Raw genomic sequence first — 23,248 nt, 5'->3', positions numbered from 1 at the left:
TAAAGGGTTCAAATAAAGAACGTATAAACTGTTCCTACAAATCAACAAGGGAAGACCTAACTGAAAAACAAAATCAAGAGACATTAGCAGGGACTTAACAAAAGTGCATGTCTAAATGCCCAATAAACATAAACAAGGAGATCAATCTCATCTGAGACTGCAAATTAAACCATAATGATAAGTACACAAATAAATTTCCATAGAAAGTAATGAAAATTAATGAATAAAAGCTCATACAATTAACCAACCATAGCTAATTTAATCAACCAAATAAATGTTGAGCCAAAGAAGCCAGACTCAAAAGAATACATACCATATGACTCCATTTTTTATAAAGTTTAAAAACAGACTATGCTAATCTCTGCTGTTAAAAGTGAAAGTCTACCTCTGCTGAGAGGGGCAGGAATAGTGACTGGAAAGAGGCACTAGGGCTTCTGGAGGGCTAGGAAAGTTTTCTCTTTTGATCTGGGTGGTGGTTACATAGCTGTGTTCATTTTGTGATTGAATTCAAAGAGCAGTGCACACTTGTGGGCCTATCTCTATTTATGTTATGCTACAGTTTAAAAAGAAAGATTGGTACTTTTTAGGGTTGAGAAAGATATGTGGAAAACAGCATTCTCCTATGTTGTTAATAGGACTCTAAATTAGTACATAATTTTGTAAAGGGTGATAGTGTAACACATATACATTTTTAAATGCGCATGCTGTTAGATCCAGAAATTATCTATGTGGTACCTATTTTGCAGAAAAATTTACATATATGCCGAAATATGTAAATACCAGGTTGTAAACAGCAGAATGTTTGCAACATCAGAAAAATTGGAAACAAACTCAAAAACTGTCAGAAGTGAAAATGTTTTATAAAATTATGTTACATCTATAAATTAGATATTAGAAATATATATCGTGAGCCTCAGATGTCATGATGATTGTGAAGATGCTTTGAAAAGTATGAAATTCTGTACCAATGTAAGATGCTCTTGTAATACTGTACATTTGTGAACTACAGTATTCTGGAAGAAGATAGGAAGGAAGGGTATTTTCTACATCAACCTTCCAAATAATTTCCTGAACAGAGCAAGAACAGTATTGCTCCACTATGAAGGAGAGGAAATTGTTGAGGGGTTTTTTTTGAATTTTTGAATTTTATTTTATTTATTTTTTATACAGCAGGTTCTTATTAGTTATCTATCTTATAAATATTAGTGTATATATATGTCAATCCCAATCTCCCAATTCATCCCAACTGTTGAGTTTTAATGCTGAATTAACCTAAGACATTGGCACTCTTTACAAAGAATAAGTAAAGATAAATGAGTACTGACATTTCTATATCTGAGCAAGTTGCTAAGTTGTTCCTACAGTTTCACTGGCCTTTTGTTAACAACTTTTTAATACAACAAGTATATCTGAAGGATTTACGGTTTGCAGCGTGCTTCATGTATATCCTTTTATTTGATCTTCCGAAAAATGCCAGTCTACCATTCTCTCTGTTTTAAGAGGTTATCTTGTTTAGACAGTAGAGCTATTAACTGAAACCAGGCCTTCTGATTCCATGCCGTGTGCTCAACATTCCCTCAAAGGTTGCCTCTTATATTTTTTGTTGCTGCTGCTACTGTTTAATCCAGGTAGGAAAAGGAAGAAAATTTTTAGTTTGTGGATTTGCAATTTTTATGTAAATTCTAGGCACTACATTTTGTTTAATATTCCTGTCAGTGAATTTTAAAATATATATATAACTAGGGACTAGAAAAATGATTATTTCAAAATTCTTCTTAGACACTTAAGAGTGCTGAACCTAAAGGGAAGGAAGTCTCTCATTCTTCAGGGAAAGATAGTAAGTAGTCTCAAGGGGAAGGGTCTTGTGATTGTTAGAACCCTGGTAACTTCATTAATAGGTTACAGATACATGGGGTAAGAGCAACAAAGAACCTGAATTTTTTTTCCTATAAAGTCAGATCAATAATAATATCTCATACTTATTGAACCCTTAGTTATGTTCCAGAAACTAGTCAAAGTCATTCACACCTTAACGCATTGAATTCTCAGGGTAACCTATGAGGTGGCTATTACTCCTATCTTAACAGGAAGAGACAATGGCACAGAAACTGTGATTAGGAGAGAGGTTTTCAATGGGAAATTTCAAGATCCTAGGACTACAAATGGAGAGGAAATATTATTATTCAAAAGAATGAAAACAAAAATTAAAAAAAAGAAAGACTGAAAACAGTTTTAAATGAAAGGAAAAAGTTCTGATGATTCTCAAATGCTATCTATTGTGAACAAAGTAACATGGCACCTGCCATGTCAGTAAACAAGGAATGTTGCCTGCCACCAAGCTGTCAGCCACTGTAGCCTCCCCACAACAGGGAATTCAGGATGGAGAAAAACAGGATACACGTCCTACATAGTTAAGAGTCATATCAAAGGAATAATTTCAATGAGCCCAGACTCTTGCATCTTCCCATGCATAGTAAAGCACTAAAATCACTAACTTGAGATATCTGGTTTTTGTGATTAGCAGCAATCTTTTAATGTACCACTACATGTATTTTTTTCCAGCAACAAGTCCTATGTACCCTGGCTCCTCCCTTACCTGTTATAACAGTTCCTCAGAGTTCGCAGGAATGTCCTTGAATAAAACATAATTCTCAACTTTTAGGTTGTGCATTTTTTCAGTCAACACCACAACAAAGAAATTAAAACATTCCATTTCCAGTTGGAATGACCAATATTCTTTCTGCTATGCACTGAATTTATAAAACCAAACTATAAGTTTATAAAACCATTTTACAAAAATCTTACAAAACCAAAGTCCTCTGGCTCTCAATTAAGTGATTTCTCCAATATTGCAAGAGGCCTCTCTTTGCTGTGTCCACGCTGTCAACCACTCATTTTTAAACGACAGCTGGAGAAGTAGGGGGGTTAACAGGGTTAAGTGGTCCAAGCAGCCTTTCAAACCTGCCCAACACCACCAAACACTTATCAAAATTTACACAGAAACACCTTGTAGACATAGTATCGCACACGCACACATATAAAAGCACACACAGGCACACATCCCTTACACCAAGGGATGTGCCCAAAGGTCTTCTCTACCTACAATTCTGTTTCTTGATGAGGATGGAAAGAAGCTGGACTCATCTTCAATGAGGAAGAGCTCCTGCCGATGTCTGGTGAATTGGGCAGTGAAATATTCAGCATGAGGATGCTTCACATTCCTTGGGAGCTTCAGAGGCCCAAGCATACAGCTAAAAGGGATTTTGTCAGCTCGAGGAATATCACTCTCCTTAATAGGCATTTTGATTCCCAACACTTCAGCGTAAGTAACTAATACCTCCCAAGGGGCATGGATCTTGACAAAATAAGTTTTCCCATCTTCGGAGTTCTGTATAAAATTGAGGCAAAAAAACAGAAAGGTTACTGAGTTGATTAAAGAAAGAAAATTTTACAAAATCTCAAACAAATTAAAGACATCAAGTATTTTCAATTTATTGAAAAATTTCAGCAAAACTTTGCAAATGCTCAAAACAATTATACATATTATACTTACATATATATGTATATATGTGTATACTATATGTGTGTGTGTGTGTGTGAGAGACATAGAGACAGACAGAGACAAAGAATATTTTAAAAAAATATATTTCAGGGTCAATGTACACTAGTCTGAAGTCCATAGAAACACATGTGGTTCTGGGAAATCTCTTAAGTTTTTAGCAACTAGCTATAAGCTTAGAACTGTGTTTAGGGTATATGAGAAATACATACAAAGTGTAAGATATACTCCCTCTTCTTACGCAGTTTTGATGTATCACCTACACCTAAAGGAGGAACTTTAGGTAATAAGGGTTCATTACACAGGAGAATAATTAAGTAGCACATAGAATATGTGGTATAATTCATATTTACTAATTCAGTAAATTACAGGGATAAATAAGAAGTAGAGACTATTAATTTAGAAGTAGAGAGTATTAGAGTTTCACGGACAGGGTGGGATCTGAAATAGGTCTTTAAAAGTAATTTTGAAGGAAATTCTAGAAAACCAGTAAATGGTAGGAGGTTAAAAAAAAATTTGGCATATTCATGAGCACAAAAAGTGTCTTGACTTAACTAGAAGGTTATGTTGCAAGATAGCCAGGTTAACTAGTTAGGGTGCTAGATTATAGGCTGCCTTCAAAATGACACAGATATGAAACAAAAACCATGTCTTTACTTTCTCTGGATCCTGACTAGAACTATTTATGCCTATTTTTAAAGTGTTCCACTCATCCCTTATCATCTCAAATTCAAAGCACTGACCTACTTATTTACCTGGAAGACCACAGGCCCTACCATTCCCAGTTACATGTCAGTAGCCAAAAAAGCTATTGTTTTACTCCCAAACACAAAGTCTAGCCAGTCAAAGGTCAGAGGAGAAGAAAACAAAACTTAAAAAAATCAAGGCTCTGATATAGATTAACAATTACATTTACCATTTTATCTTCAATTTCCAACTCAAGACCTATTTTTCTGAGATTTTCTTCAAACTCTTTTCTTCTTTCCTATGGAAAAACAAATTAGTAGAATTATATAAAACCCTTTTATTTGCCCAGCGATAAACAGACTTGTTACACAATGACTGTGCCTCCAGATGGCCCCTTGGTTGTATATAAAAGTACTCTATGTATTACCCCCACCTGAGTGCCATGGCCTGCTTTTCACCTATATTATAAATCACAGTATAACTATAAAAATCCAATATATCTAGGAATAATCTCCAGGAAATATGCAGGACCTCTATCTGAAGAAAACGCAGAAAACTTTACTAATTAACATAAAAAATTTGATAAGCAGAGAGACATATTATACTCCTAGTTGGGAAGATTCAGTACTACAAAGATATCAGTATTCTTCAAATAAAGGACATATTTAATGCAATTTTGAGCCAAAATATCATCATAACTTTTTAATCATGAAGAATAATTTCACTTAGAAAAAGTAAAATTAAATTTAATTCAATTAAATGCAAATAATCATTATTGTGGGCTTTAAAACTGATTGTTGAAAAATCTTTTGGCTTTATGATTTAAGTGTGAAAAAATTGTAACAGTGATTTAAGTATAATTCAAGTACGATTTAACTCTTATGTAAGTGTGAAAAAATATAAATGTGACTTAAATGTAAAAAATTATGACTTAAGTGTGAAAAATAGTAACTGAAATTTTAAAAGGTTTCACTAGGATATTACAGGACACATCTTCAAATGGATATGTCCACCTTGAGAGATCTTCAAACTTTACAAGGAATAAAATATAATTTTAATGGGTTCTTTTTCTCCATTTCCAAAGTTTACTACATGTGAGAATATGTCTATGAATAATTCTCCTCTCTCTGATACCCTTTCACAATTGCCCTTCTCTTAGGTTACCAAAGAAAAGGCAGGCTGTGAACATCCAGAAAAGCAAAAACAAAACAAAACAACAAGGTGCAGAGAGGGACATTCAAAATATTGTTATCAGTATTTTAAAAAGTGAATCTTCTCACTTTAGTAACAAATGCTTTTGCAAGGCATGTGGACACCAATTCTCTGAGTTCAGTAAAACTGAAGGCCGAGCTAAGAGGATTATTAGGTGACAGACCATTAAACATTACTTTTATGATAAATCACTTTGTAATTTGGGGCTATAATTCAGGAGCTCAAAAAAGATTCAAACTGCTAAAACAGTACCTTTTCTACTCCAATCTACTTATCTGAACAAGCTTAATTTATACAAACATATATAAAAATAGAATATACTTGAAGCTGAACCATCTCATTCTAGGAATAATTCTCATTCATCTACAAATAAGGAAAATATTGTTTTTTGGGGTTTTTTTTACATCTTTATCGGACTATAATTGCTTTACAATGGTGTGTTAGTTTCTGCCTTATAACAAAGTGAATCAGCTATACATATATATCTATCCCCATATCTCCTCCCTCTTGCGTCTCCCTCCCACCCTCCCTATCCCACCCCTCTAGGCAGTCACAAAGCACCGAGCTGATCTCCCTGTGCTGTGTCTGCTTCCCACTAGATGGCGGAGGAGTAAGATGTGGAAAATATTGTTTAAAGCCCCTGTGTTCATTTAATTAATTGACGCATTTAGGATGATGTTACTTTTGATGTTTGATAACTACTTGTCAAATATTGTAGTATATTCATGATGTTTTATCAATTATACACTTGTACAGTTGTAAAAAAAAAAAAACCCTCAAAACAAAAGAAGGAGGTTAAAGCTTAGACTGTTCTGGTGAAAGGAAATAAAAACATTTCAAGGTATATACACATTTGTTGTAGCAAACTTAAGACTGAACAAACAATAAAAGACTCCCAAAGATAAAGCACTTAAATAAGGAAAAAATTATGTGGACAGAGTGGAAGGAAAATTTTAGGTGGAGAAAAATAAATGATGTAAAATTCAAAGTGTTAAAAAAGTTTCTTCATATGATTCATTTTTTAAAATAAATGATGGTGAGTGTCAAATTTCCATGGTATTTACCTTCTAGAGATATATGCTAAAAACTGGACCATTTACAAAACATTGTAGATTATATCCTTTGCAACTACTGAAATGTACGATAAATAATTGTAGTTGGGGAAGACTTGTAGATGAATCAGGCTTTCAGCGGAGTCCAGGAGTTCATTTTAGACCTGCTGAGTCTGAGATTCTGTAAGACTTCCAAATAGAGATGCAGAATAGTCACATGGGAAAGAAGTACAAACTGGAAAGGTAAACGTTGGAATTAGCCCAAACATGGTTTTAAATTCTAAAACTGTGAGACAGGAGGCATCATCAAAGAAATCAATGTAGGCTGAGAAAAGAAGAGGATTAAGGACTGAACCTGAGGCACTACAATAACAAGAAATCAGGGAGAAGAAAAGATTGAGAAGGAGCAGCTAGTGAAATAAGAAGAAAACTAAGAGAATGTGGAGACCTGGAAGCTGAGTGAAGAACATAAACTGTAGAGAAGGGAATGGTAAGCAGTGGCAAATGCTGCTAACAGGTCAAGCAAGATGAGGGTTGAGACTTGATCATTGGATTCATTTATCTGAAGATAAGCAGAGTGGGTGACATTAAGGCCTGATAGGAATGGGTATAAGAGAAAACTAGGCAAAAAGGAAATTGACAAATGGACATTAGCTGGCAGGGAAATTGAGATTAAGAGGAGATTTTTGTGCTTGCTTTTTAATTTGTTTTTAATACGGAAGAATTAACAGCACATTTATTTATTGAAAGAAATGATCCTGTAAAGAACACCACAAAATGCAGTTTTAAGAGAGAGGAAAGAATCGTAAAAGCAATATCCCTAAGTAGGTATACAGAAAAGAGTTAATATAACAGGCTTGAAACTGCTATCCTTAGAAAGTCCTGCTTGCAAGGTTGGTTCTGGTGTCTGGGAACTGGTTTTTGTGAGGGTTCCCACCATTCCCAGAACTACTAAGAGTGGCTCACTTTACCTCAGCTGTTTGTACAAACTATGTAGTTCATACTGAACATCTGCTTTTTTCCAGGACTACGGAATGTTGGTATGAGATAGGCAGAAGGTTACAAGGACCAGCCCCCAATAAAATCCTACAGCTCTGAGTCTTTAATGAGCTTCTTTAGTAAACAGTACTTCCAATGTGATGTAATACATTGTTACTGGAGGAATTAACTGCATCCTGTGTGACTCCACTGGGAGAGAATTCTTATAAGCTTGCTCCTGGTTTTCTCTGGACTTTGCCCGATGCATCTTTTCCTTTTGCTGATTTTGCTTTTATTATTTCATTGCAATAAAACATAGCCATTGAATATGGCTACATGCTGTGTCCTGTGAGTCCTTTTAGTGAGTCAGCAAACCTGGGGGGAGTCTTGTTGACTCCTAAACGGTAGGCAAGAAGAAAGGGATCCAGAACACAAGCAAATGTGTTGGCTTTAGATAGAAGGATAAATAGTTCATCTATGGTAAAAGGAAGAAAGGTAGATTATACAGGTGGAAGATGCTGGTAGATGGACAAATGTGGTAATGAAAATTAAGAATTTCTCTTCTATTTGCTTCAGTTTTCTCAGTGACTTAGAAAAGTGGTCAGCTAAGCTTGAAAATGGGGAGGATACATAGAAGGTGTGAGAGAGAAAAAATTGTAAAACAGTCACCCAGGAGAGTGGGAAACTGAATAAATTAAGAAAGTAAAGTATGACTGGCAGATAGCATTAAGGACCAAGTTGAGATCTATCAGCACAAATATGAGATAAAACCAGTAAGTGAATTGTATGTCTGTCTTTCTGCATGGTTCTAGCATTAGCAGGTGGAGAGTTGGGTTTAACTAAAACTGTTTTTCAAAGTTAAGTACAGTTGAGAGATGGGCAAGGGATTTGATGGCACATGCAATAGAGTATAATGTGACATGAGATTTAAACTGAATAAGCCTAAAAAAGAGCATAAACATAAGGAGTAGCAGTAAAAAGGTAGTTAAGATAATTGTATCTTATCTGGTCTTGGTGCAGTTGAAGGAAGAAGAGTATTGGTCAGACACATTCGAGGAATTGGTCAGACAGTTGGATACTTTGAATGAGATTATAAAGAGTTGTAGTTATTAGTAATGACAAGTTCTAGGGGAGTGAATGGCTGAGTTAGAGACTAAGATACTTGCAAAAGGGAGTTCAAGGAACAGAGAGGCTAGGATGCCAAAATAATCATCTAGATAACCATTGAGATAATCAATACTTAAAAAGGGAGTATTTGTGGAGACAGTGATAGTGATCCAGAAGCTAAAATTGTTGAGAAATAGAACAGAAGACCAGGGACAGATTAATGACAGCAACAATGCAGGGTAGCGATAACTCCAATGAGATTTAAAACTCAGGACCTTCAAGGCTGAGCGAGGGAGGATAGACTGTAATTAACAATAAGATAAAAGGAGAGCAGGCATTCATCCATTTCCAGAAAAAGTGTAAGGGAAAACCACCACCGCTTGAAAGGACTGCTGTGGAAGGCACCAAACCCACACGAGGAGCTAGGCTTGAAGGGGACATTCAGAGAAGAGCTGAATATGGTGATAGTGAATGAATTTTAGAGGCCTGGTGGAAGAATTTCCAGGCAAAGGGTGGAAGAAATGGACAGAAATGGCTATGTACAGGGCCTTATGGGGATGATAGCTACAGTTTTTTACTTTATGTGACATTTATTTCCTATGTAAGTATGTTAGCAAATGTTAGCTTACCCATATGAATTAATATATTAATTCATTATTTCAAATATCTAATATTTATTAAGCATCCATTATGCTCTAACTGCTGTTCTAAGCATTTGAGTATACAGTAATGAACAAGACAAAGTCCTTGGTTTTGTGAACTTAATTTATGGTGTTAGAGACAGTAAACAAGTAAAAAAATGAATAAATAATGTAAGTTCAGAAAGTGATACGGTCAGAAAGAACATAATATCAAGGCTATTCAGATAAAATGGATTAATGAAAGTTGAAATGAAAATTAAACACAAAAGATAAATATTACATTCAGACATACACCTCAAATTCTGGAGGTCACATTTAATATCAAAGGTGAGCTATATAAAAAATATATCAGTCACTTGGGAGAAGAAAAAGAAGTCACTGTCCAAAATATCCAAAAAATAAAATTGACTTTACACATCCATTCTTAGGCTGCTTATTTTGTAGTCTTTTCACGCAGTTTCAGCTTTCAGTAACACTCTGGGGCTGCTAACTTTTACAACATAATTCAGAGGAAACATCCCTGTCAAAGTATAGAATGTGCTTCTTTTTATTATTCCCATCTCTCTTACATAAATACTTACTGCCTTCAGTTCAGCTTCTTTCTTTATGTCATCAACATAGGAAAGCACAAAATCAATTTGCCTAATCCCATCTCGGAAGAAGATAGAATCTTTGCTTTGTTCATCTTTTTTAAACTGCAGGAGACATGAATGACACAACTTTAAATTATAGTTTTACTTTCAGATGGCAAAAACTTGAAAGGGATTAGCTAAAATTTGGTCACCATCTAATTTTTTTCAGTCCTGAAATGACAGATGAAGACAACCAGAGTTTTCATCAACAGAAGATCATGCTTATTTAAGAAAGTGAAATGCCATAAAGAAGTTACATATTAAATAAAGACTCAAGATGAAGCTAAGCATATTTACTACATGCACACACAATAAAAATGCTACAATCATACCAAAACACAAAATGAATACATGTATACATTGATCCCAAAATGCATATTCAGAGAGATTTGTTATCTTCATTAAACAACGTACCAATTAGTCCAACAAATAATTCATGGTCACACACTACTTTGGGGGTATAATTAATTATAGACCAATTAATGAAACTCACTGCAAGAACATAAACTTATGATTAATGCTTATATGTATGTTTTCATAAAATTGCTAATTTCTAATTCAACTTTTGAAGGGTTAAAATGAAATCAACATGCAGTTAAAAATTAGAACGCAAGTTAGCTTGCCAGCTGGCTTCACTACAAGTAAACTCTCATGCAAATCTCCTTTCAATATCAACTTCCTAAGTGAGATAAAAGCAATCCGCTGTTTAAATTTGTGTTATTCTCTCAGTATAATCGTCAAACTTACAAATTCAGCTTTCACATGTGTAGTTCATTAATTCCTCCCCTTTCAAAACTGCAAAAATACTAGAGAGCTTCAGAAAGAAGAGATTTCATGTTTGACTGATTTGGTCTTCTTTATAGTTTATATATAATATGTAATAGTTAATATTTGGAATAGGCCACATATAATACCTAGAATGATGTAAATAGATGATGCAGTGCATGTCAGTGATCTCTCTAACCCTGTGATGCAAATTTATAACATAGGCAACTTTCCAACTGCTTTCCAACTGCTTTAGCTAACCTGTGATTGGGAAACTGGGTTTTTAATTTTCATAACTGGTATTTATATTAGTTTCTGAGTTTCCTTTATGGTACTCTATGCTGTTTTTCATTCAAGTCAGGCCAGGCAGATCACCCATAAAAAGGATTGGTTGTAGATCAGTCAAGTAAGAATAAGACAAAAATCTCATGTTTGATCTGTGGTCTATGAACAGAATAACTGTATTTTATCTATATGAATGCATAACTGATGTGTCTTAGAAAGAACTAGCTCCCAATGCACAGGAGGAAATGAGTGGAAAAAAGAATGAAGAGACAAAAAATATTCAGAGAGTCTAGAGATTACATATCAAAATACAGTAATTCAAATGTTATGTCTGAGTTCTCTACACCCCAGTCAAAGGATACATAATCATCTCTATTTTCCTAAAAGAAAGTAAAACAAAAAGGAAACCCTGAAAAATTTCAAACTGTTATCATGTTATATCTTGATTATAAATTACTAAAAAAAGGTGAACAAAACAAAAAAATTATTTGAGCTCTTGTAAATCATCACAGTATTAGCATATCTTATGAAATTCACCAAAATTTGTGGAGCCAACTGTGGAAGGAATAAAAAATACTAATTAGATTAAATATAATCAAAGCAAAAAGTTAGAGGGAAGAAACAATAATCTTTTTGCTCTAAATCTGGGACAGTCATATTCTGCATGGTAGAGGGTTTTTTTAAACACCATCTATTTATAAGCGGTCATATTGTTTGAACAAGCTAAATTTAGGTCCACAGAGAGAAGTTCTGGTAATAGAAGATGTGCACATAGAAATCAACAAAAATCACACTCAAGAGTTCTTGTCTATTAGGGAACAAACAAAGTAGCTAGAATAGTGAATCTAATTATTTCCTGAATGTTCAGTCAAAATGGGTGTGTGTAATTCCCTTCTCCTGAAAGGTAGCCAAGGTAGCCTTTGGCTACCTAGAAAAACCCAAATTTCTATAATTATGTCATACCCTAACTATAAACTGTAAAAATTTTTTTTAAATTACTGGTAGCCTTGTAAATCACCATGAGGTACATATCTTAGGACTGTTAACAAAAACTGGTTGAAGTCAACTGGGGCAGAAAAACCTGATAATTTTGTTACATATAATTGAACACTATTAAAACACATCATTCTTCTGTTTTGCTCAGGACATGACATAAAGATCATTTTTTGCAGTGTGTATAAGGTTTGTATTTATATTTGTTATTTGTGTTTGATTTGTTCTCGGAAATGCCTGTTTATAGTGAGGTAAATATCTGGGTGGCTATTGAATGAGGTCGTTTATCTGAGGTTTATAAACTTGGGTTCTTGATGGGGATTCGTAAACTTCTGAAACTGTATGTAAACTGCATGTGTGTATATGTGTATGTGCACGTGTGTGTATTTAATTACATTCTTTTAGGAAAAGTTTCCAAAGCTTGAATCAGACCCAAAAAAGATTCAAAATCACCATTCTAAAACCCCAGTTGCCTGGGGAATAGGAATCAGTGACAAAGTCCCCCAAATCAATAGTATTCATTGCAACAAAAATGACTCGGGCTAGCACTGCAGCACTAGCAATGCATCCAAAGCATAAGCAGCATCATTCAGCACTGGTTACCATAAGACGCCGCCTCAGGAACAAATTGAATCGCTTTGCAGACTGTGAAGCAATCAACAGAGAGTTAGCAAATCCTGCCCAGGATTAAAGAAAAGATCCCCTACAAAAACAGACACGCAAACAAACAAGACCCTCAGTATGATCACTCATGTGAATATGCATGTGTATGTGTAATAATTAAATTGGAGGGTGGGAGAAGACAGAAGAAAAGAACAAAAAAAATAGGAAGGAAACAATAAAAAATAAATGAAAGAAAAAAAAGGAGACTTCAAAGTAAATTTCCCTAAATCCCTTTACAATAACTTTAAATAATACACATTTGTGGACCTGGATTAAGAAGAGAAAAAAGAATAATGAAGGAAAACATGAGAATGGAAATGTAAAGTAAAATAGGTATAATAGGTATTCTGTTAAGTATGCCTATACACATCTGACAAAGAAAGCAAAATTACTACAGTTATTCTGGGACCATGTATGTTATGAAAAGTTTACCCAATAGTGTAAAATACTTCATTACTGAAAAAACACTGAAATCACCATTATCATGTACATGTGTGTGTAATTACTTTTTTTTAGGAAGAGCTTCCAAAGCTTTAATCAGATCCAAAAAAGATTAAGAATCTTTCATTACCATTAAAATATTTCACTACCAAAATACTGAAGAAAAAAAGGAAAAGTCATTAGATTATTTAAATGCTGAGTTGTCTTCAGTCTTCAGTTACCATGACCATTATTTTTAAAATACCAAAGCAATTAATTAAAAACATCGGGGATAATCAATATTTGAAAGAAAATCTATGGCACAAAAAAGGCAAGTATTGTATTTTATAGTATAATGAAATGATATATTATCTAATAAAATTATCAACAAAGAGCTTCAGTTCTTGTCATGCAAAGTTTTGTTTAAACTGTTGTTTTCCCGGAATAGGCTAAAGAGACCTAAGCAACTGGTGACTAAGGCGGGAAAGTCCCTGCTCTGTAAACTGATGAGCCTACTATGTATAGATGAGTTAATATTGCTGTTATTTAAAAACAACAGATACAAGATGGATGTTGGTCATTGTATAAAGCATATTTTAAACTGTTATTTTTTGTTGGGCTGAAACATTTCACATTAGGACTTTGATTTTCTTGGGATCCTTCATGAGATTCACAAGTTACTGTTTTGCTCAGATGTTTTACCTAAAGTCATCACAGAATTGTTAAGGGAAATGAAACACTCACACACTAAGAGGCCAAATAGGACCATATTATGACTTTCATGGGCCCCTACCTCTATTAAATTTTTTTAATTAAAAAAATAATATATATGATTATATTTTTTTGTTTTTTTTAATTCTGATTTTAAAAGAAATTAAAATTAAAGCATTTCCATGGGCTCCAAAAAGTATACTGTGCCTACTGTGCCTAAAGAATAAGTTGGCCCTGGAGTCACGGGTTAACTAGTGCCACCACATTAAGAGTACTGAGAATGCAGGGTATAAAAAGTTACCTAAATGACTGGTAAAAAGCCCTTTGTGATCAACACATCTAATGGCAAGTTACTTTGAAGCTTTTTCAATATCGGATACCCTCATGGTACAAAAACCAATGGGCTCAATATCAACAATTGGTCCTGAAAAAGTACTGACTTAAGAGTTAATCTTTTTTAAACTTGATTTTAAGTATATTAAATGAAGATCACCAAAGCACTTGATTACAAAATGATAAAATTAACATTCCAGAGACTAAAATTTTAGAATTAATAACTTTATTATATATTTCCAACATGTGCTGAATATGTGCATGTTTTATTACAAATGGATAACACTAAAACTTATTAGTGTTTTATTAAAAGGTATTTTTATTAAAAGGTATTTTAAAAATCATTCCTATTTCTTTGTTACTTCAGTAACTAATTGGTGTATTTACTTCTGGTTTTGTCTAAGCACTGAATTTTTTAATATAATAAGTGGTTATATTTAATGTACACATTTTTCTTGCCTTTTTAATATTACCATAATATTAAAATAAATGCTCACATATTATAAACTTGCCATAAACATAATTTGTCTATATCTTTTCAATTCATTAAATTTAATCTAATTTATTTGTAAAAAGATTCTTTAGAGTCTCTTCTCTAGGAATAGAATTGAAAACCTATATTATTGGTGCTACATAGAAGTTGTCAATAGCATCTTTCTCTCATTATACTAAGTTGAACACCTTTACTCCTAAATTTTGAATTATTATTCTGCCATGTGTTTTAAATATGCATAATTTTTAAACCCAAGATAAAAATTATATATATGTATGGCAATGTCCAATTGGAAAGTTTAAAAACCCAATACTTATATGAGTATCAAAAATATGAAGTATTTATGGACAGATTTAACATATATGTGCAATACTTGTATATTGAAAATGAAAATATTGCTGAGATATACTAAAGAAGATCAAAATAGAGATATATTTTATGGTCATGTATTGAAAGATCAATATTGTTAAGATGTAAATTCTCCTCAAATTGATCTATAGATTCTATGCAATACCAATCAAAATACCAATAAGATTTTATTTTAGAAATTGGCAAGCTGATTCTAAAATTTATTTGGAAATGTAAAGAATCTAGAGTAGCCAATTTTGATAAAGAAGAACAAATTAGAAATAATTACTCTACCTGATTTCAATATTTCCTATAAAGTGAGAATAATCAAGACAGTGTAATATTGGCATAAGAATAGACATATGATGGGACAGAATAGAGAGTTTAGAAATAAGCTCACACATACACGGTCAGTTTCCACAAAGGTTCTAAAGTAGTTTATGAGGAAAAGACAGTCATTTCAACAGGTAGCGCTAAATATGCATATTTAAAAAGTAAATAAATTTAATTCTCACCACAAGTCATCTACAAAAGTTAACTTAAAATGAATCCTAGACCGAAAGTAAAAGTTAAAACTATAAAACTGAAGAAAATCTGAGAAAATCTCCCCTACTTTGGTGCAAATATTTCTTAGAGAGAGCACAGGAAACATGGATCATAAAAGAAAAAGGATGAGAAATTGAACTTTGAAACTTTGAAAATTTGTATTTTTAAGAACAGTAAAAGAAAAGGAAAGTCACAGATTGGGAGAAAATGTTTGCAATAAATACAACTGACAAAGGTTTTGCATTCAGAATACATAAAAGCTTCTTACAAGTCAATAAAAAGATAATCTAATTTCTAAAAATACAGAAAAGATTTGAACATATAGTTAACAGAAGAAGATGTATGAATGGCCAATGAGCCCATGAAAAGATGTGTAACATTATAATTCATCACGAAAATGAGAACTGAAACCATGAGATAACCTCCATTCAATAACTAAAGTTAAAAAGTTGACAATATCAAGTGCTGCTGAGGATGTAGAGCAACTAAAATTCTCATGCATTTCTGGTAGGAATGAAAAATATACAACCACGTTTTAAAATAGTTTAGCAGTTTCATATAAAGTTACACATACATTTTTCATATGATACAGAAATTTGACACCTAGGAAATTAATTAAAAGAAATGAAAATATATGTCTATACAAACACTTCTTACACGAATGTTCCTAACAGCTTTATTTATAATAGTCCCCAAACTGAAAACAATCCAAGAATCCATCAACAGGTGAATGGATAAACAAATGTTGGTATATCCATACAATGGAATACTACTTAGCAATAAAACAAGATAAAAGAAACCAAAAAACTACAGATATATTCAACAAGATTCAATTTATCAGTATCATTTGAAGTTTTGGATGAGTCTCAGAACAAAAAAAGCCAGTAGCCATACACAAAATAGTATATATTATTACATACATCATATAGTATGATTCCATTAACATACTACTTTAGAAAAAAAATTTAAAAAAACAAATCAGCGGTTGTCTAGGGCAGAGGTGAAACAGCAAAAGGAAGCTTTTTTGAGGTAATGGAAATCTATATCTTGATTGCTGTGATTTGTTAAAATTTGTCAAACCGTACACTTAAAATGGGTGCATTTCATTGTATGTAATGTATAAACAATAAAGATGATAATTTTTAACTTGAACAACTAGAAGAATAGATTGTATGTAGCTAAGATATGAAAGACTTCAAAAGAGCAGTTTTTTGTCTGGGAAAAAATTACCTTTTAGACATGTAAATCTTGAGATGTCTTTAGATATTTAAATGCATATGATGGGGAAATGGCTTGGATATTTAAGTCTGAAGGTCTTAATATTTAAGTCTGATGTCTATACTAGAAACTTAAATTTAAGTGTTACAACATATCATTGGTATTTAACGCCATGACACTGAATAAGATCTCTAGGAGACAAATGTCTGAGTCCCAGAGCAATCATATCTAAATACATACGTAGATCAATTATAAATACTAATCTATAGTCATACTTATTGCTTCTGGTTCATTTATTCAAAGGTACATTCTGGATGGTTTGTGCCTATGCCAAGCATGTGATTAAATATTTGGAATATCATCCCTGAGGTGAACAAGATCTACACTCCTTCAAAACTGTTAACAGCATGTTGATTGTTATTAAGGCATGCCTCTAGTGTGCCTTTCCAATTCCCAATTCTCCATCTTTAAATACTAAGTACTTTTCAAATTATTCCTTCTAACACAAATGGCACTCACTCTGAGACAGGTTCTTTTAGGTATAATTTTCTCCATTTTTCTGTGTTTCATTTAATGGTTTTAGCATCCTTCTAGCAATTTAGCTAGCCATTTTAGGTACTCAATCAAATCCACTGTTGACTACTTTATTTAAAATAAAAGGTTAAATTATGTGAATTCCTCTGTATTTATAGAATCATTAGTAGTGAAGTTCTATCATAATAATGATAGGATTACATTTTTTTCCAAAAGGAAAATATATCCAATGATATCCTGCTGGATATCTTTGGCTTGTCTCAGCAGAACCCTTCTCTATCCATCTCTACCCTGCTTTTTTTCTTGGGAGGGTGACTGGTTATACTGATAGGTATCAAACAGCTCCTTTGACTTCTGGCTTCCCACAAATGATTGGAAGGAGGGAAAAGAGTGTAAATGTCTTCCTTTCTGAGGCTGGATACAGGAAGGCTGTATCCTTCCACTGAAGGTCATTAAGCCTCTCAAGAATGTCTCAAGTACATGACTCTCTCCTGGGATCTAATAATTGTTCTCTCCCAATTCCCTTCAGTTCTATGGATGATAATAGATTCACAGTTACTAGATCTATACACACTGGGCTTTTCTGGCACCCCATATTTGTAAAAGTTTTTTATTAAGCCCTCCTCAAATTATCCTATTTTGAGTATGACTAATAGAACCCAGATTGATACAGATTTTTCTTTTGTGATATTTCTATAACATTAAAAGAAAAATTCCCTGGAAAAATGGTTGATTCTGGGACTGACACAGGAAAAGTACAAGACGAGATGAGCTTAGAGCATCTTGTAATGCCAGAAAGTAAGAAAAGCTAAAAACAAAGCAAAATCAATAGGGTTATATCAAAGGGATACAGGGATCAATCAAAAAGTTCTTAATAATCAAAGCAAAGCCAATTTGAGCAACAAAGTAAATGAAGTAGTACTGAGTCTATAATGCAAAATATAAAATAAATATCTCTGAGCCCAAACTGATATAAATTAATATACAAATAATGTATAAATAAATGAGACCGATTTCTCATACAGAATTCCAAATAATTCATTTACCCTTAAGGAAGTGGAGCATAATCCCCCAATTCTTGAGTGGGCTGCACATAGTGACTTTCTTCTACAGTATAAAAAGGGAGAATAGAAAGAAAAACTTCACAGTAGAGCAAGCTGACAAATATGACTTCAAGCCAGGCAATCAAGGTTAACATCAAGAATGATAAGTCATGTGGGTAGGCAATGTACCCCTCATATAATGTGATGAAAAAAGCATTTTACTCCTATTGTCTTCCTCCCCAAAATGCACTACCCCAGTCTACTTATGAGAAAAACATCAGGAAAGCCATAATTGAGGGACATTCTACAAAATACTTGACGAGTATGCCTCAAAACTGTGAAGGTCACTGAAAACGAGAAAAGTCTGAGACACTGTCACAGCCAAAAGGAGCCTGAAGAGACATGACAACTAAATACAATGTGGTGTCCTGGATGGGATCCTGGAACAGAAAAAGAACACCAGGGAAAAACTAAGGGAATGTGAACAAAGTATGGACTTTAGTTAATAATGTTGTACTAATATTGGTTCATTATTTGCAACAAATATACCATATTAATGCAAGATGCAAATAGGGAAAAATGTACATGATGTATAAGGAACTTTATGTACAATGTTCATAATAAATCTGTAAATCTAAAACTATACTAAAATACAAAGTCGATTAAAAAAGGAAAACCTACTGTTTAATTTTAATAACTTACTGTTTGACCAAAGACAATGTCATCATAAAGAATGAAATACCATAAACCACTTTAAAATCATTTGGAACTTAAAACTTCAATTGTTAGTATATGACTTAATTGGGGAAATTATTTGCAACATATCACGGGCAAGGGGATAATAATAAATATGTGACCAGCTCCAAAAAAATCAAGAAAAAAAAAAAAAGAAAACCTAACAGCTTGACAGGAAAACAGACAAAGAAATATAGATAGAATGATCCAGCAAAATAAATTAAAATGACCATCAATGTAGAAAAAGATAAAATGTCTCACTCATATTGAGAGAAATGAAAGTTTAAACTATCCTAGGATACAGAGCTAACTGAAAAAGCTCTCAACTAAAAAAGGTCCACTATCTATCTCTCTAACAGACAGGCAAACATCTAAACTTATTAATACACTGTTAATGAAGCTATGGAGAAATAGGACTCTCATATATTTCTTATAAATGCAAAACGGAGGGGAATTTGGCAATATATGGTAAAATTACATATGCCTTTATTTTTTGATACTTAAATCCTACTTAGAAAGATACATTTGGCGAAAATATTATAAAACTGATTCCCAAGGGTTAAAGACTAAAAAGAGAAAAGATCTCCAAGATTAAAAACAACCCAAACATCCATCAGTAAAGGGACTGTATGAATACACTATCCTAAACCTGCACAATAGAATACTATGCCACATACTAACAAATTAGAGTGAAATTGATACACAGTATAGAGTGAACTCCAGGATATGTTTTTAAGTGAAAACCAAAAAACAGTTCAGTATATACAGTATGCTGCCTTTAAAGAAGCAGGAAGAATATAAATATACATATGTATGTAGACACACACACACACACACACACACACACACAGAAAAGTAAAGGATACATTGGAAAGATAAACTAAATAAAAATGGTTACTACAGAAGGTTTAAGAGGAAAAACAAGGAAGAAATTTTTCTCTGAAACACTTTGTTTCATAGTTTCAAACTGAGATAGATTTACCTTCAAGCTAATAAAGTCTAAGCTTCAGGGCCTCTTACTTGCACCAGTCCCTTCAAGGATTTAGGAAGGATTCTAGCAATGTGTTCTCACAGTCAAACGTTTTTGTAAAAATTTTAAAGTAAATTATTGTCCCATTATTCTTCTTGAAAAGTGACACCAAGGGCTTCCCTGGTGGCGCAGTGGTTGAGAGTCCACCTGCCGATGTGGGGGACATGGGTTCGTGCCCTGGTCTGGGAAGATTCCACATGCCGCGGAGTGGCTGGGCCCGTGAGCCATGGCCACTGGGCCTGCGTATCCGGAGCTTGTGCTCCACAACAGGAGAAGCCGCAGCAGTGAGAGGCCCGTGTACCACAAAAAAAAAAAAGAAAAGAAAAGAAAAGAAAAGTGACACCAAAATGGCATAAGCTTTAGGCTCCACTAAACTTTATTTGATCTACAGTTTTCCACTTTGGAATCGTGAATGTTTTACATGGTCAAAAAATAAACATAAATTAAAAAGAAAAATAAAAACAATAAAATTTCAAGTATTATAATCTGATCAATCCTACAACCTTCATTCTGGAACATAAAGATCAGTACTCTAGTGAAAAGGGAAACATCTGTACCAAAACTGTCAGTATAAAAGTATAACTCTATTTCCCCATCTTCCCAAACAGCATCTTTTATTTACTACGCAACTAACAAAAAATTCTGAATCCCTTTATTAACCTCTTAATTGATATTCAAATTTGATTTTTAAATAAACTGTACTTCTTCATGATTATTCTTAGGCATGTACTTACAGGTAAGAAGAAAGATGTATGGAGAGAGAATACTAAATTAGGCCTCAGAAACCTGAGTTCTAATCTAGTCCAGGATCTGCCCCCCTAAACATATGGATAATTTTGGTCAAGTCATTAAACTTCTCAGATCCTTCATTTTCTCATCTGTAAAACTGAGAAAGTAAAATGCTAGCAAAGTGCTGTGCTTATGTGTCATTCTCATTAATGTGTCTGATGACATTTTTCCCCATAAGAAACTGATTTTTTTCCAAAGTAATAAATTCTCTAATATCATGTATAAGAACCTGAAAAACAACTGTGAACTGAGAAATAGTCATGATTGCTGACTACAAAAAAATCACCCGGTCAGGTCCATGCAAGAAAGTACAGTACAGATGGCTGCTTACCCTTGGTTCTTCACTGATGAGAAAACTGGACTCTCTGCTGCTCAGGTCCTGCTAATAGCACCATGGAGAAGATAGAATGCTGTTAATAATAATAATGCAAGTGGGGAGTATATAACTTTTAACAATAAAAACTCTAAGTTCTCTGTGCAGAAGTACTAGACCTACAACTCAGGGGAGCTATGAAGCACCTGAAACTGGATGCAAAACTGCGTGTATCTATGTGTATACATGTGCATGTGTGGGTGTATAATGTGTGTGTATGTTTATGCGGAGAGAGAGAGAGAGGGCACTTGAGAAAGAATGAGAAATTTGGAGGTAGCTTTAACAAATCAGAAAAAAAAAATCTGAGATACAAGAAATGATTAAGAAGTACTACATTGCAGAGAAATAACAAGCAGCTCCAATCTTTTAATGATGCTGAATCTTGAACGGGACCAAAAGGAAGAACAGAATTAATTGGTTATTTTAGGTCTTACACCATTTGTTTGAAATTATTAAAGTGAATACCCTAGAAAATGCATCATCAGAATTCTTAAGGATTTATACTTATAACCCAAGAGAAAAGCCATACATAGATATAAATACACAAAAATCACTTGTAGTTAAAGTAATAGTGATGCCTCCCTTGGTGTACGGTGGATTTAAATCTTCACGCTCCATGATAGCCCGCACACCACAGCGCATACCCCTGAGATCACTCAAATAGTTCGCTTTCTCTCCCTCCCTCTCTCTCTTTCCTCTTTTTGTCAGTCTAGCTAGAGGTTTGCCAATTTTATTATCTATCAAAGAGCTAACTTTTTGTTTTAATGCTTTTCTCTAATATTTTTCTGTTTTCAACTTACTGATTACTGCTCTTATCTTTATTATTGCCTTCCTTCTGTTTTGTCTGGGTTTATTTTGCTCTTATTTCTTGAAAGGGAAGCTTATTATTGATTTAAGACTTTTCCTCTCTACTAACATAAATGTTTAGGGCTACAAATTTGCTACAAATTTCTGTTTCAGCATTACTCTCGCTAGATCTGTCAAATGTTAATATGTTGCATTTTCACTTTTATTCAGGTCACCTTTTTTTTTGTCTGTTTGTTTTCATTTTGTTTTTTCCTTTAGGCTTTCTTTGACCCTTGGATTGTTTAGAAGTATGCTGTTTAGTTTCCAATAGTTGGAGATGTTCCTGTTAACAATGGTTACTGATTTCTAGTTTGATTACATTGTGGTTCAAGAACACATTCCATTATTTCAATTATTTTAAACTTGTTGAGGTTTGTTTTATTGCCCAGAATATAGTCTATCTTGGCATGTGTTCCATCAGCAGTTGAAACGTTTGTGTATTTTGCTGCTGTCAGGTGGAATACTATATAAATGTTGGCTACATCCTGTTAGTTGATGTGAGTTCATCTATATCTTACTGATTTCCAATTCAGTTGTTCCATCTATTATTGACAAAAGAGTGAAGTCTCCAGTTATAATTGTAGATTTGTGTATTACTCCTTCCCATTTATTAGGTTTTTTTTTTTTTTTTTTTGGCAGGGTACGTGGGCCTCTCACTGTTGTGGCCTCTCCCGTTGTGGAGCACAGGCTCTGGACGCGCAGGCCCAGCGGCCATGGCTCACGGGCCCAGCCGCTCCGCGGCACATGGGATCTTCCCGGACCGGGGCACGAACCCGTGTCCCCTGCATCAGCAGGCAGACTCTCAACCACTGCGCCACCAGGGAAGCCCCACTTATTAGTTTTTGCTTCACATATTATGATGCTATTATTTTGTGCATGCAAATTTAGCATTGCTATGTTTCATTGTTGGATGGACTCCTTTTATCATTATGTCATGTCCTGCTCTGTCCATGCTAATTTTCTTTACTCCAATGTGTAATTGACCTTAATGATGTGATATTAATATAACACCCATGCTTTCTTTTTGCTAGTTTTTGCATTTATTTTCATCCATAATGTATATTTTTAATCCTTTTACTTGCATTTTTTAATCCACTTTGCCAAACTCTTTTTTCTTTTCAATTTGTGTGTTTAGACTATTTACACTTCATGTAATTACTGGTGTATTAGGAATTAAAAGTTCTGCCATTTTATTTTTGTGTTTTCTGTTTGTTTCTTCTGTATTATGTTTCTGTTTTATTTTTCATGACTTCCC

At 33.7% G+C, this 23,248-nt stretch overlaps 1 protein-coding gene across 11 annotated transcripts in view; it reads right to left on the bottom strand.

Annotated features, from left to right (window-relative positions):
* ANO5 (anoctamin 5) overlaps window positions 1-23,248 on the bottom strand; it is a 101,400-nt gene that overhangs the window by 57,088 nt on the left and 21,064 nt on the right. For 3 of the 11 annotated variants that reach the window (XM_081238956.1, XM_081238947.1, XM_081238948.1), the window contains 3 exons: window positions 9,818-9,931; window positions 4,476-4,544; window positions 3,104-3,388 (listed from right to left, as the gene is read on the bottom strand). In XM_081238956.1, the coding sequence (XP_081095082.1) occupies window positions 3,104-3,388; window positions 4,476-4,544; window positions 9,818-9,931 (468 nt within the window). Of the gene's footprint in view, window positions 1-3,103; window positions 3,389-4,475; window positions 4,545-9,817; window positions 9,932-12,514; window positions 12,557-21,105; window positions 21,157-23,248 lie in introns of all 11 variants that reach the window. The other 8 variants (XM_081238946.1, XM_081238950.1, XM_081238949.1 and 5 more) reach the window with 4 other exon arrangements.

The sequence above is a fragment of the Mesoplodon bidens genome (genome assembly GCF_964165515.1).
Source record: "Mesoplodon bidens genome assembly, chromosome: 7".
Lineage (NCBI taxonomy): Eukaryota > Metazoa > Chordata > Mammalia > Artiodactyla > Ziphiidae > Mesoplodon > Mesoplodon bidens.
The sequence above is the reverse complement of the archived record's forward strand: the minus strand, read 5'-3'. Positions and strand labels throughout refer to the sequence as shown.